The 15,829-nt window shown below is 35.5% G+C and overlaps 2 protein-coding genes across 4 annotated transcripts; one reads left to right on the plus strand and one right to left on the minus strand.

Annotated features, from left to right (window-relative positions):
* Positions 1–3,800: 3,800 nt before the first annotated feature.
* Positions 3,801–11,489, plus strand: LOC140966412 (monosaccharide-sensing protein 2-like). Of its 3 annotated transcripts, XM_073426705.1 has the most exons (6): positions 3,801–4,144; positions 4,228–4,725; positions 5,040–5,627; positions 8,263–9,194; positions 9,995–10,182; positions 10,816–11,489. In XM_073426705.1, the coding sequence occupies exons 2-6, from the start codon at positions 4,647–4,649 to the stop codon at positions 11,255–11,257; spliced, it is 2,229 nt and encodes a 742-aa protein (XP_073282806.1). In that variant the 5' UTR covers positions 3,801–4,144; positions 4,228–4,646; the 3' UTR covers positions 11,258–11,489. The 3 variants fall into 3 exon arrangements, with proteins under 3 accessions (XP_073282806.1, XP_073282812.1, XP_073282818.1); XM_073426711.1 differs by having other exon boundaries at positions 3,801–4,725; positions 5,067–5,627; XM_073426717.1 differs by lacking the exon at positions 5,040–5,627 and having other exon boundaries at positions 3,801–4,725.
* A 108-nt stretch (positions 11,490–11,597) lies between these two features.
* Positions 11,598–14,715, minus strand: LOC140966432 (protein MULTIPLE CHLOROPLAST DIVISION SITE 1-like). The gene is made up of 5 exons (XM_073426724.1): positions 14,530–14,715; positions 14,186–14,437; positions 12,943–13,109; positions 12,234–12,621; positions 11,598–12,118 (listed from the first exon to the last, which is right to left on the minus strand). Exons 1-5 carry the CDS (start codon positions 14,572–14,574, stop codon positions 11,930–11,932), a joined length of 1,041 nt encoding a protein of 346 aa, XP_073282825.1. The 5' UTR covers positions 14,575–14,715; the 3' UTR covers positions 11,598–11,929.
* Positions 14,716–15,829: the final 1,114 nt, after the last annotated feature.

Below are 15,829 nucleotides of genomic sequence, written 5' to 3' on the forward strand. Positions count from 1 at the left end.
CGGACTTATCCTCTCGATGAATGATAACCACTTGGAAAGTCCGATTNGTTTACTTTAAAAAAAAAACTTATTCTAAATAAAATATATTGATTCATATGAAAGTTGATTCGTCTATGCTGTATATTTTATTATTTTTCAAATTATTACTAAAATAATATTTTTATTATATACTTTAGTTCTTTTTCATTCCTTTTTATCCATATTCCATACTATTTTGGGGAAAAAATTTTTTGACTTATTTGGCTTTCCCTGATGAAGATTTTGTCACAAATAATAGCACAAAGGTTTCCGAGGAGAAAATTAATGTTCTTGAATTTTTATCTGATGTTTAATTTGTTGGATCTCGGTTTTCTACGCGCCCAAACGCAGCGGAAGTTTTAAAAATTTTTATTTTATTTTGACAATCAAAATATATTTGATTTGGACGCTCGTATGATTTTACGATTAAATAAATAATCATAGGGCATTAAAATATACCTTTGGTGAATAATTTCACTTGGCTCCAACTACACCGGTATTAGCGGACGTAGCTCTTGTTGTAAATCCCTACGAACGTTCTTCGATCTCCGAATCAGGTCCACGACCGGATTATTTGTTCCTCTTCTAATTTGCACTAGAAAATTAGAAGATGTTTTGCGTAGAGATATGACACTAAATTCTGGCACAACCCTCAAACTTTGAGTGGCCAAATTTTTGAGAGAATATTTGAGAGAATTTCGAGAGCTTCATGGGAGAGCCGAAAATTTCTTGCCAAAAGATTTCGGATGTCTGTTGTTGTAAATTAAGAATCAAATTCTTATTTTATTTCTAATCCTTAATTTTCTTAATTAATCAAATTAATTAAGTTAATTAAAGATTATCAAATCATGCCAACTTTTTGGCCAATCTCGATTTTCCTTTTTATGTGAAAAGCATCGGTGGTCCATTCTCAAAGTAATGTATATATTATGTTAATTGAATCAACTAATTGTAATTTCCTTAATTAATCATATTAATTAAGTTAATAAATTTCAACAAATCTTTGACTCACGAGAATGGCACACCACTAATCATGCATTAATATTTTCTTTGTGTGCAAGGTTTTTAAATTATGGTATCATGAATATCTCCATATTACATAAATCAATACCATATTTTATAAAAACTAAATGGGCTATATTTTAACTCAATTAAAATATAATTAATTATTAAAGCCCATTTGAACTTTAATAAATTTGCATGATGGACTTATACTCTTACAAGCCCATGATTCATGCTCCCATTACATTAATCTCATTATAATCCCGATCGACGATCCAACATCATCGATGTGACAATTTCAACTTATTGTTATTACGATGCACACTTTAATTTCGAGATCACCAAAATCTAAATAAGGCAGATGTACTTCTTTTGACAATCTTTAGCAGTCATGCTCTCAAAATTTCTATAAGCTTTTATAAACTTTATTTATAAGCTTATCGATTGATCATATCAAACTTATTTTTTATAAATTCAACTCATTGAATTTATTATCTCAACGTTTTTTTTATAAATTCAACTCCTTGAATTTATTATCTCAACGGGAACAAGTAAACCAGTGCTTGTGTGACCCTCAATGGTTCAGGGATACAGCTAGCCGTGGGTTCACAACTCTTTGTGATTCAGGACAATTTCCTTTATTCGGGCTTACCCTAGTTAGCCCCATTCTTTTCATCAACACCTTGATCAAGAATGTCAGAACTCATTTCTGATTGCACCCATCGGATCATGGTAAGAGCGTCTAGTAGCATCGCCCCATGATCCCCTAGGTATCACTGATAGTGCCTGCAAGAACCAGTCGATTATGATTAGCGTACAGTACGGTCCCTTCATCTCATATATCCCGATCGAATCTGCAACCATTGGTTCATCGAGGGTTGCATATCAATTCGATAACTATGTGACACATATAATAGTGGCATCGCATGTACTATTGGAGAACTCCTTCTCCAACGTACATCTCATACTCTGGCCAGAGATTCCACGCACTATTATTTCATCAGATCACATAGGATATCCACACCCGTAGGTGAGCGGTGAATCCCCGACTACAATGCACTGGCTCCTATATGTGTCGCAACTGTACCCAACCTCGCCACCTGATGACTCTCCTGGAGCCGGTAAACGAGTCAAAGCACAGCCCTAGCATATAGAGCCTCGGTGTTGTCCCGGGTCGTAAGGACTAATGGTGTACAATCATAACCACGGACTTATCCTCTCGATGAATGATAACCACTTGGAAAGTCCGAGTGAGGGTTGTTCGGTATAATCATCATATGACTACCCATCTGTATGTTTGGACATCTCTATGCCCTTACCAAGAAACGCAGTACACAACATCACAGATGCTAGTCTCGAGCTCAAGCGACCTTTATCCATGTTTTAGGCGGCTGAATCGACTAGGAACGAATTTAGAATATGCAGTGTTTACAAATGAGTTTCAATATCGAATTATGATTCATTTGTATTAAAGTATAATCAAGGACTTTATCTATGCTGATTGCATGGGTATACAGATAAAGTATAACGAAACTATTAAAAGTTAAATTATATTAAAATAAAGATTGTTTATTTCACTTGAGTCAATAAATTCCCTAGCCAACCGTTGGCTTGCAGGGCATCTACTCTAACATAATTTTTTTATAAAAAAAAATTATTTTAATATATTGAAAAGTGTGACATCGTGAAGAGAAAGGGGCCAACAAAGTTATATTAAACAAATTAAACGATTATCTTCACACNGTCCACGACCGGATTATTTGTTCCTCTTCTAATTTGCACTAGAAAATTAGAAGATGTTTTGCGTAGAGATATGACACTAAATTCTGGCACAACCCTCAAACTTTGAGTGGCCAAATNAGTTGAGGACATGATAGTAACTATCTAGGAAGGACACCAATTTTTTCTTCAAACTTTACCCTTATATGATACTAATATTACACTTTTGTTTTTTTTAAATTTCAACACACACTTTTATTTTTATTTTTTTTATTTCAACAATACAATATCAATTTAGTCCCTCCATAATTTATCAAATTTCACTTTAGCCCATCGATAACGATAAAAAAACTGTACTTACACGCATCGCGTGTGCAGAGTAACTAGTTGTAAGAATGATAACGATTCTTTGAATTAGTTTATACTTGATTAATTTCAGAAACATCCATGATTACATTGGATGTAATAATTATTTAATTTAATGACTCTAACCCAAGAGAATCAGCTCCATATGAATCAAATTCCAATTCATATTGTTTGAATGTGCTATGTGTTATATATATATATTATAATTTCAAATTACAATCAGTTACTTTTAAATATTTACAATTATGATATTATTTTTATTTTAATATAATTATAAAAAATTGTATAAATGTGTAACGTGTGCGTTGTTGCATTAATATAAATGAAAAATAACGAACTTTATACATAATTAATCGAAAACCATTCTTATTTCTTTAATTTTGATCATTTTAAAAATAAAAATTTACGGTAAAAAGTAAAAATTTCAAACTCACAAAATATATCACACTACACACTTTATAAAATTTTCTCCCTACTCAATTGTGATTTTCTTCACAAATTGAAAGACTTATTTATAAAATTTCTTTGGAAATAATTCAAAAATAAATACATCATTACATATATCATCGCATACTAATTTTCAATATTTACGACTCTTATTTTCAACTTTTAATTATTTAAACTTTTATTTTTTTAAAGATCAATATATTTTATTTTTATATAAAAATGGTTTTCGTGTGTCATTCTGACATCTCCATCCCCTTCTAAAAGTTAGTTCTCGAGGAAATTTAACTAGAAAAGGTCCACCTATAGTTTTTGTTCTCGTCAGCTTCCTACATACTCACTACTCGGGAATGTAAACGCCGTTTTTAATTCTCAAGATTTGTTTTTTCGATTATCCCTTTATTTCCATTCACAGAATTCACCTCTCGATCTTACTCTAAAGATTCAATCTTTGTTACAGTTCATGATCATTTGTCGGTATCAAGCTTGTGGGCACTTCAGAATTTCCGCTATTGTTTTAAATCTCTGTGACCATGTTTGATAGTTAATGAAGATTAGTCTGTATTGTGTAGGAAAGAGTTTCTTGAACTCAACGGTGTGTGTTTGTTTGTGTTTTTTATTTGTTGGTAAAGTTTGTTGAGGCTTCGGTTTTTGAGGCATTAATTTGTCCTTTGGCAGTTCAAATTTTATTCGGGAGATTCAAGTCAGATTTGCAGTGATTTAATTTCGGTGGCAAAGTTGCCAAATGTTGGATTCAGGGAATTGTTTCTCATTTCTTAGCTGTACTTATAACGGCTGTGTTTTACGCTTCGCTTCTCTCTGTTTCTAAGTGAATATGTATACTGGGTATATTCATTCACCACTCGTTTTTCGCCCTCACATTCTGCTTCTCAAAAGGTATGAAAATTCTTTCCACTTTTAGAAATCTGAATGTTCTCCCTTTTGAACTTTCTTTTGGTGTGAATTTTTTCTAGTCGTTTGATACCTTTTTTTTCCTCTTTGAATAGCTTGTTGTGTATTAGGATTTCATGGGTTTTAGTTTCTTGTCGTGAGCATTCTGTTGAAGAAATTGAATTATAATTCATCGGTGAAAAAAGATGAAGGGGGCAGCACTGGTAGCCCTTACCGCTACAATTGGCAACTTTTTGCAGGGTTGGGATAATGCCACCATTGCAGGTAACTGTGCATTCTCTTCTCCTCAATGTATTGAGGTGTATTCTTGGTTTTGAAACTCCAAGCTAATCGATTGAATGTTTAGTTTTTGTGTTGGTTGGTATGAAGGTATCTATCTCGTGATACCACTTGGGCCGTCTTCAAGATATTTTCTCAGACACCGTTATGGAATTTTGTGCCAGAATTCTATTGATTAATGTATCTGCTCTACAGCATCTTCTGAATGTTTATAGATATTATGTTTTATATGTAGTATTTCTAGATTTAAGTGGGAATTCAAGACTTAAACTTGATGTGGATTTCTGGTGCCATGTCAGAATGTTTTCGGTTTCTGATATTTTCAGGGTCTGTTGTTTATATTAAGAAAGAGCTTCAATTGGGAGCTGCAGTAGAAGGTCTTCTTGTGGCAATGTCACTCATTGGGGCCACGGTCATAACAACTTGCTCTGGGACGATATCTGACTGGATTGGTCGACGTCCGATGCTTATTTTGTCATCCTTGTTCTATTTTCTCAGCGGCCTGATAATGCTATGGTCACCAAACGTATATGTTCTTCTTCTGGCAAGGCTGTTAGATGGGTTTGGTATTGGACTTGCTGTTACTCTAGTTCCCCTCTATATATCTGAGACGGCTCCATCTGAGATACGAGGCTTGTTAAATACTCTTCCTCAGTTCACAGGCTCTGGTGGGATGTTTCTGGCTTATTGTATGATTTTTGGAATGTCCTTGATGCCATCACCTAGCTGGCGACTGATGCTTGGAGTTCTTTTTATTCCCTCTCTTTTATACTTTGTGTTGACCATATTGTTTTTACCCGAATCTCCTCGATGGCTAGTAAGTAAAGGAAAAATGCTTGAGGCTAAAAGTGTTCTGCAGAAACTGCGTGGCAGAGAGGACGTATCTGGTACATTTCTGTCTCTAGTTCCACGTGTTACATTCATTTGTTGCCTAGCTAATGGTTACCAAATTGTTCCATTTTAGCACTAACCGCCTACATGTCATTAATTTAAGATAAACCGTGTCTTGTGATTAACAGATTGCACGACTGTGATATAGTTATAAATGCTTACCTAAGCTAGTTTAGCATAAATATCCCAAACTGTGTTGAACTCAGAAGTTCCTTATGGCATCCAGATGAAGCAGTGATCTTTACTACCTCCATAAGGGTGAGCCGCCAAACAACATTTTGTTGGTGGTTTGCAGATAGTCTTAATGAATCTAAAGGTTGAAAATTATATGCGGGCAGTGGTTTCTGAAAAGCCTAGAATTTATTTTTCATAATGATCTGTTTATTTGAATGATTTTTCATTTATGATGAACCTAAGGAGAAATTGCAGGAAGTGGCTTGTAGTGAGATTTATTTTGTTATGACAAGTAATAAACTTGAAATGAAGTGGAAGAGAAAATCCAGTTGAAAGAGCGGTGCCAAGCAATTACTTTACATTTCTCTTGTATTTACTGAACTATAGTTAGTAGTTTTTGAATTTCATGTCAAAATCATGATGGATTGTGCTAGGTCACTATGTTTGTTGTGATCAATGGATTGGATGCCTATGATCTAATGATTAGGTTTAAGATCTACCATGGAATGCTAACATAATCTGGTGGCTTTAAGAGGTTGGTGCCTTGTCAAAACTCACTAGTTCCGCCAGTGAAATCCAACTCCAAAGTCTGAGTTTCTCTTTGTCTTGTTCAAAAAGATCATGGTCATTCTTAGTTCTCATTTATCTGAACTGGTGCCATGATGGCATATGGACGTTGTTCATACTTCATATATTAAAAGGTACCTACATATCTGGCAAGGACTTTGATTTACTATTGGTTTTTCTTTTTATTGTCTTTTCTGGTAGCTGGGACATCATCGCATGTGGTACACCACAAATTAATGACAGAGGTGATTTGTGAAATCCGGAATGATTCCCAAGTATTTAATGTTCTGTTACCAATATGATTTTATCCCTTGCATTCCATTTGATAATGATGTGTGACTGATGGTTTAAAGACAGATTGATGTGTCCATGCAAAAATATTTTACTTTTTGGTTTCCATATAAGACTTGTGCAATTGATAGGACCATTATTAGTTTAGTGACAACTTTTTAAACTTTATGCCAATCCTAATAAATTCAAATATTTTGCCCAGAATATTTATTGATTGAAAATCAAATATGTTACCCAGAATATATATGATTGAAGCTTTCTTGAATGTCAATTGGATCTACATATTTTCTGCACTCGAATTTGGCTCAGCATAAATTCAAATATAGCAGAGCATGTATTTGTCAGCGACGCTAGAATTTTTAAAAAAACAGTGATTGTTATATCCATCAGGCATGTACAAATCAAACTCTTATGTTTATTATGCGAAACTAGTGATAATATCATTGAGTTTATATGTCTTGTGCAATAGTTAATTTTGCATCTTGTCTCTGATGTTTGAGGGATTGTTGAAAGCTTGATCCAAAAGTGCCAGTAAGGACCACACTTGCAAATGCCTTCTTTCTTAATTTATTAATGTAGGTCAGCTTTGGTCACAAATTTTTTAAGTCCATGTTTTTGGGACTTCTACTGGCTCAAATTCTTATAATTGGATGATTTTTTCGTGTCGATATTAGTATCTTTTCATTTCCTACTGCATCTGTATCACTAATCACCAACTTTTTACCACAAAAAATCAGCATAAAAAACTTGTAATAAATTTGAGATGTTAACGTATAGAATCTTCTTAGATATCATTGATGAGATTCAAATTGGTCATGGTTGAACAATTGTTCCGCTCTCTTTGAATGGAAACACTTGATAGGCATCTTGGTCTTTCTTTTTGAGCTATTTATGTACAGACACGTGCTCGTTGTTGAAGCATTGTTAATACTTAGTAGTCACCCATACTTTCCGAAACATTTGTAATCTAGATTATTTTGACGAAGTTTGTGAAATTTCAACTTCATAACACGGCTTCAGCTGATGTTACTTTCATACATTGTTCTAAAAAGCCCGCTTAAGTTTAAAGCTCGATAAAAACGCCCCGTTTCGGAGAAAAGCGGAAAAAGCGGTTAAACTGTAGTTTGATCGAATTAAGCGTAATTAAGACGTTTAATTAAGTGTGCTTAAGAACAATTAATCGCATTTTTAAATTTTTTTATTTTGAAGGTATGTCTTTTTATTTTAAAAGAATAAATTAGGTTTATAATTTAGATGTTTATTTTTTAATTGTAATTATGATTAAACATGTCTGATAATGATTTGACAAATATTTAGAATTTTTAATGTGGTCTAGTTGCAAAAGCAAATAAAGATTGTAATTTTGAGATTTTTATGCTTTTATAAATATGTGAATTAATGCATCGGACTTAAATTTATCATATTTATGTATTATTTTATCTATTTATTGGTTTGAGATAATTACAATTACACTAAAGATAAAAAACGCTTTTTCACGCTTAAGCCTGTGCTAATCTCGCTTAAGCTTGAAAAGCTTGGAGCTCGACATCCACGCTTCGGGGCGCTTCACGCTTTTTAAAACCTTGCTTTCATATACAGGTGAGATGGCTTTACTAGTTGAAGGTTTGGTAGTTGGTGGTGAAACTTCCATAGAAGAGTATATCATTGGTCCAGCAGATGAGCTTGATGAGAATCAAGACCCATCAGTTGATAAAGACCGTATCAAATTGTATGGCCCCGAGGAAGGCCTCTCATGGGTTGCCCGTCCAGTCACAGGTCAGAGTCGTCTTAGCCTTGTCTCCCGCCAAGGAAGCATGGGAAGCATGCTAATGGATCCTCTCGTAACGCTCTTCGGCAGTATTCATGAGAAACTCCCTGAGACAGGAAGTATGCGAAGCATGCTATTCCCAAATTTTGGCAGCATGTTCAGCACTGCTGAAGCTCATATTAAAAATGAAGAGTGGGATGAAGAGAGTTTGCAAAGAGAAGGTGAGGGTTACACATCTGAGGTCGGTGCTGGAGATTCAGATGACAATTTGCAGAGTCCATTGATTTCACGTCAAAATACAAGCATGGAGAAGGACATGGTCAATCCTCAGTCCCATGGCAGCATTTTAAGCATGAGGCGTCATAGTACTCTAAATGCAGGAGAAGCAGTTAGTAGTATGGGCATTGGTGGTGGTTGGCAGTTAGCATGGAAATGGTCTGAAAGAGAAGGTGAAGATGGAACAAAAGAAGGAGGGTTTAAAAGGATTTATCTACACCAAGAGGGTACTCATGGCTCAAGACGTGGCTCTCTTGTTTCAATCCCTGGAGGCGATGCTCCTGTAGATGGTGAGTTTATCCAAGCGGCTGCTCTGGTCAGCCAGCCAGCACTTTATTCGAAGGAGCTTATGGATCAGAGTCCAATTGGTCCTGCAATGGTGCACCCATCAGAAGCTGCTTCAAAAGCACCACGCTTAGCTGCTCTTCTTGAACCAGGTGTTAAACGAGCATTGATGGTTGGGATTGGGATCCAAATACTGCAGCAGGTATTGCTTAAATCTTTTGGTGTAATTATGTGAAGAAAGATGTTCATAGATGGCATGCACCATCATGTCCTTAATCTCTCTTTATTTCCTATTAGATTGACTATTCCTTGGAGTGTCGAGCAATATAACTTCAATTTCCATCAATGTATGCATTATGTGTTTCTTTGAGATCTCTTAACATTCCTTCATCCACTAGGAATATGGTTGAGGGAGATGGTTGACTTTTTTTTGGGCATCGAGCATCATAGTTTTGAAAAATTACACATGAAATGCTATTATTTCCATATGATATATACAATTCCAATGGGTCTACCCTTAATTCCGTTTAGGATTGGTTGGGTATGCATCTTTCTATTTTCTTGTACTAGTTTGACCTCTCTCGACTCTCGTCAGAAAAATGTGTTTGGACTTGTCACCTCTTCCATTTATGGGAGAGGCTGTTTGCTCAATGGATAAATGGATTATGTGACCAATCAAGCATCCCAATAGTAGAGTTGTTGATTTTGAAGCACCTAGGTTTTTGTTCGAATCACACCAGGTGCTAGAGTCAGTGGGTTGGTGTCATTGACTTGTTAGTTGAGGCTTATGTTTTACCATTTCTGAAAGTTTGCCATCTTTGAAAGCATTCATCTCTAAGTGGCAGTTGTCAGCATTTTTCTGGTTGCTTCTTGTGGAGTGCGAGTATGCAGCTTGCTTATGTGTACATGCCTTTCATCAATGCTGACTCACAATATTAGTTCTACAATTACTATATTTAAAAAAATTATACTCAAACTTCATTTTTCTTATGATTTTTGCAGTTTTCTGGTATCAATGGAGTTTTGTACTACACTCCTCAAATTCTTCAACAGGCAGGCGTTGGAGTTCTACTATCCAACCTTGGCCTTGGCTCAGACTCTGCATCTTTCCTTATTAGTGCCTTCACCAATTTTTTGATGCTCCCTAGTATTGCTATTGCTATGAGGTTCATGGACATAGCTGGTAGAAGGTAAATTTTGTCCCTTTTGCCGCTTCTCTCACAATGTTTCTCACATTTTTTTCCACATCGTATATGATTTTTATTAAGAAAAGGGTTATATTTATGAGTCTATCGTTGTTAATCTTGGAATTTGTATGAAAAATTGCCTAGGAGTTCAACATCACAGTTATGATTTAACTAGTAGCCCCAGCTTCGTAAATTTTCTCATGATACTTGTACGATTTGTGACTAGATTTAACCAGAATTGGTACCAAACTCTTGAAAGTGTGATCCAACCCATTGATTCGTGGATCTTGAACTATGTTTATGTGCATATTATTTCCAAATAATTTTCTTTATTTGTAATTCTGTCTCACTTCCAGCTTCCTATTTCCGATAATGTTCCGGTGGCACTCAACTAAACACATGAACAACATTCGAAACAGGAATGTACACTGATAATTTTGTGTTTCAATGGTAAAAAGTGTTTATGTATGCGTAATATATGGGGTGGTGGGGTGGAGTGTGGACTTTATGACAACCATGTAAAAACCGTTCAATGTGCAAGTTGAGCCGGTTGAATTCTTGATGCTTGTATTGACATCACTTTGTGCATCTTTCCCCTTGAAATTTGATGTCTTACTACTCACTATGTTGGTTTAGGTACCTTTTACTGAGAACCATTCCGGTTTTGGTAATATCACTGGTTGTCCTGGTTATCGGAAACGTGATTGATCTTGGAACTGTGGCTCATGCTGTGATCTCAACAATTTGTGTTGTTCTCTACTTTTGCACCTTTGTTATGGGGTATGGACCGATCCCTAACATTCTCTGCTCGGAAATCTTCCCCACAATGGTTCGCGGCATATGCATTGCTATTTGCGCCCTGGTTTTCTGGATATGTGATGTCATCGTTACCTACTCACTCCCTGTAATGCTTAGCTCGATCGGTTTAGCTGGCATTTTTGGCATTTATGCTGTTGTTTGCGTGATCTCGTTTATTTTCATATTCTTGAAGGTTCCAGAAACTAAGGGTATGCCGTTGGAAGTGATCACAGAGTTTTTTGCGGTTGGAGCCAAACATGCTGCGAAACTAGAGCAATGAGGGAATCTTGACGTCAATTTAAGTTGATCTTCTCTTGTGCTACAGTTAGCTTTGTTCCAATGTTGTTCCCTAAGGAATCTGTGTATTAGACACGCTTGTCTCTCTTTTTCCTTTTATAAAATCTTGGCTATATACAATGTCTGGAGCTTTCATTAGTTCAATCCATTTGTCGAACGACAAGTGAGTTAATTTTGCTTTAAAAAACTTGTGAAATAAAAATTAATTATTTTCATTTGTAGATTCACTTTCAGGGTCGCCCCCGTCTGACTATGATTGGGACCCTTAAATGTTTAATGCGATGGGTAGAAAAGAGTCCCCAACCAGAATTCCTATACCAAAATTGGATGCAACAAAGAGAGCATTTTATTGTGAAAGGATTCAAATTACTATGAAAATATTGTGTGACAAACCACAAACACATCGAGTTCGAAAAAACAAGCAGCTGAGGCGTTGAAACAAAGGCCAGCAAGTCCCAGATTCGCGTGCACATCCATGAACCGAAAAAACTAGGAAATTGTATTTACAAAACCAAAGTTTGTCATTTAAACTTCGGAACTCCACGAAGTCGCTTCAGAATTAGACAAAAAGGCTCCATGCAATGGAATTAACTAGCAAATTTCCTCTGCCACATTCATATCTTGTTGCTAGAAACGGTGACTGACTGAAACAGGGTTACATGTCTTCGGATGGTGGTTTGTTCCCGGAACTCTGAACCCGATCAGATGCAGACTGATTAGAGTCCAGTTTAGAATTTGCAGTATTGTGCACTATCTGATTTTCTGACTTCAAACTTGGCTTACATGGCCTCTCAAAGCCTCTGGCTGCAGCAGGATCTATCACCAGTTTGCTGAGTTTTTGCTCCTGCAGCTCAAACAAAATTATTGGATCATCCTCAAAACAAAGAAATTATATATCATTTGCTTTTTACATGAAATGGTTCAGGGGTTTTTATCAGATTACAAAAGTGACAGCTTACATTTTGCAGCACTTCAAGCTTTCTCTGCAATGCCTCGTGTTCAGCCTGGATACGGTAGGGGACACCACTCTTCTGGTACACATTATTTTGAGCCAAATCTTCGTCAATATCACTTGAAGTAGTTGCAAAGGGATGATTTGTGGGAATCCATCTGACGGTATCGGGGTCGACATCAGGAGGAACTGACTCTCCTTCTCTGAGAAATACTTTTGGTCTCTTCCACTGGTATGCCCGGGATCTTCGTTTCTGATGGATTGTTTGTTGCTCACCTGTAAGAGTCACAGGAGCTAAACGATACACTTTTCCGCTCATCTCAACTGTTGAATTGTTTTTGCTGACCTTAATCATAGGATTATTAAATGGATCATCATACTTGAGAGGCGTAGAACTGCGGAGAGAGATGACAAGAAGAATCAAATTATGAAATGAACAAGGAATAATGAAACACCTTAACGTCAGCTGACAACCAATCTGAAAGGTTTCTACCATTCAAAAAAATGTATCACCATGGACCGACATTAAAATAACACCATAAAAAAAATTAGTAAACAAATGTATATAAATTAGAAAAAAATATCGCTCTTATGCTAGATACCATCAAAATATATTTGGTGGACTGTGATCAGATAAATTCATACTTAAATTATTATAACTCAAAAAGCTTGAGCATGTTTAAGACTCAATGATTATGTTAAAGTGAGAATCATACATGCCTCTTCTATCAGATTTGAGCTGTCCACGGCGCACAAGATCAGCTAAAGAGCCAGAACGACTGTTTCTGGACTTCCTTGCTGTATAACTTCTCACCACGATAATCAACATGGTGGCAACAATACATAATCCAATTGTGATATTCATACCAGGGAATTTCCCAGTCTGAAAAAAGACAAAAATAGAGAGTCAATATAAAGCAGCTGCACACCTCAGAAACATGTTTGAGCCCAAGCTCATCTCAAAGAAGCAGTGGCCCAATACAGGAGAAGCACTATTTTCAAGTGAATCAATTGACTTGATTCAACTACTTTTTAACAATCAAACTTATCTCCTGTGGTAATGCCAACTAGTGAACAATTCAACATGCAAACAAGCATTTCATGGAAAAACTGTAATATAAAAATTCTGGGATTGAAATTTTAATCTCACAAATGTTAATGAATAATGTCGCACCAAAACACCATCTAAATTTAACTTTCCCGGGCTCTCAAGCGAAAATACTAGGATGAAAAGCAGAAGAATGTCACTCAACTGAAAGTACAAGGATGAAAAGCAGAAGAATGTGACTCAACTAAAAATACAAGGATGAAAAGCAGAAGAATGTTAATCATTTTTCAAGAAAATGGGACAAATTCAGACCATCATTTGACAACAAAGTCTTCCCTGTTCCCTGGGACCTAACAGCCCCTGATTTCACCACCTTTCATAAAGCAATGATAACACTTAATTCTCTTCGGTACTTCTGTTGATTGAAACTTTTCTCCTTTGATCAGTCACCGGAAAACCAAGCAAATTACTAGACAACTAATTTCTAATTAGATTTCCTACTGAGAAGTTCATACCCTTATTCTTTTGGTTTTGCTGCTCTTTGAAGAAAGTTTACATTTTCCAAAATCTATCCTAATAGTGGCACTTCTAAATACATGAAATGACAGGTCTTTCAACGTTGATTATTTGATTCAATCTAGACATTGCAACGGCATTAAAACCTTCAATAACTCCTACTGTAGGATTAATAGTTGGGACTAGATAATTTAATCCATCCAGGTATAAACATAACAAGACTATGGGCAGCGCGGAATCGGCATTTCTTTAAGTTGAGAAACAATCCTGGCATATTCAATAAATAAGCTCTCACAATCCACCCTTGAAAAGCAAAATGAGGGCATATCTGAAAACAAGTAATAAATTATTTCCTAAAACGCATGATAAAGCAAGCGAACCGAACAAGAAATTACCGCGATCGTCAGTAGAGAGAGAGAGCTAATTGTCTCTTGCAACTTATACACTGGGTTTCGTTCAAGCTTCTCTGCGACATCTTCCCGGGACTTCTCGACAACAACAGGATCGTTTTGGTGACGCCTGTCTCCATCTGAACTAACTGCTCCCAGAACAAACCTCCCGCGGTTGATTCTTCGATTCCATTTCGTGCAGAAAAAATCACGCCCTGATTCCGTGGGACATTGCAGTTCATTGGCCCAAGTACGAAGCTTTACTCGAAACACAAAATTTAAAATATAATATATTATATTAAAAACACACAGAAGACCGAAGGAAAATAGGGTTCCAAGCATTAACTTACGTGAAATGACGACGCATGACGATGTATGGTCAAAATAGAGGCCATTGTTGCGGTACTGCTATTGCTGGATAGAGAAATGTGGAATCATTGCGGCGAATTGGTGAATTTTTTGGGAAATTGAGCTGAATTTGGGGTCAGATATAATCGAAACGACGATATGGTTTCAGAGTAGTTGTTCAGTTAACTAGTACCTGGGGAAATGAGAAAACAACGGTCACGGAAGAGTTTATTAAAAAAATAAGGAAAACGACAGTCACGACATTTTTTTAAAAAAAGAGATTGAATATAATATATTTTTTTTATCTTTTATTTAAAATTTGTTTAAAAACTAATTTTTTTATTAGTGTATTTTAATTTTATATATAATAAAATTTATAATTTAATTAAATAAAAAAACTTATTCGACTCAATTTTTCCATCTTTTCCGACTCAACCCTAGATCTCATTTCATTACTTGTCTTCACAAAAAATCATTTTCTTCTCAACCTTCCATCCTCTCATTTTTTGGCTAACAATTAACCACTAGTCTACAAGTTATTCCTATGCAACAAATCAAATAAGAAAACCACGTATTGTTAATAAATTTATTTTGAGATATGAAATTTATTGGTCACCACCCAACTTAAGGTTGTGAAGCACGGCTTTCATGACCCACGGCTTCACGACCCTGGGTCGTGAATTGCTTCACGACCCGTCACGACCCATTAATTTTAAATTTTTATAATTAATAACCTTTGTTTTGTTTTAAATTTATATATCTAATAATCTTTTTGTTTGTTTTTTTTACAGNTATATATAATAAAATTTATAATTTAATTAAATAAAAAAACTTATTCCACTCAATTTTTCCATCTTTTCCGGCTCAACCCTAGATCTCATTTCATTACTTGTCTTCACAAAAAATCCTTTTCTTCTCAACCTTCCATCCTCTCATTTTTTGGCTAACAATTAACCACGAGTCTACAAGTTATTCCTATGCAACAAATCAAATAAGAAAACCACGTATTGTTAATAAATTTATTTTGACATATGAAATTTATTGGTCACCACCCAACTTAAGGTTGTGAAGCACGGCTTGCATGACCCACGACTTCACGACCCTGGGTCGTGAACTGCTTCACGACCCGTCACGACCCATTAATTTTAAATTTTTATAATTAATAACCTTTGTTTTGTTTTAAATTTATACATCTAATAATCTTTTTGTTTGTTTTTTTTTACAGGTTTACTTTCTGCTAAACTTGGAAAGAATCAATTTTTTGAATGCAAGTTAACTTTAGGATCAAGATACGTTGAAATC

This window comes from Primulina huaijiensis, chromosome 2, assembly GCF_012295235.1.
Source record: "Primulina huaijiensis isolate GDHJ02 chromosome 2, ASM1229523v2, whole genome shotgun sequence".
Lineage (NCBI taxonomy): Eukaryota > Viridiplantae > Streptophyta > Magnoliopsida > Lamiales > Gesneriaceae > Primulina > Primulina huaijiensis.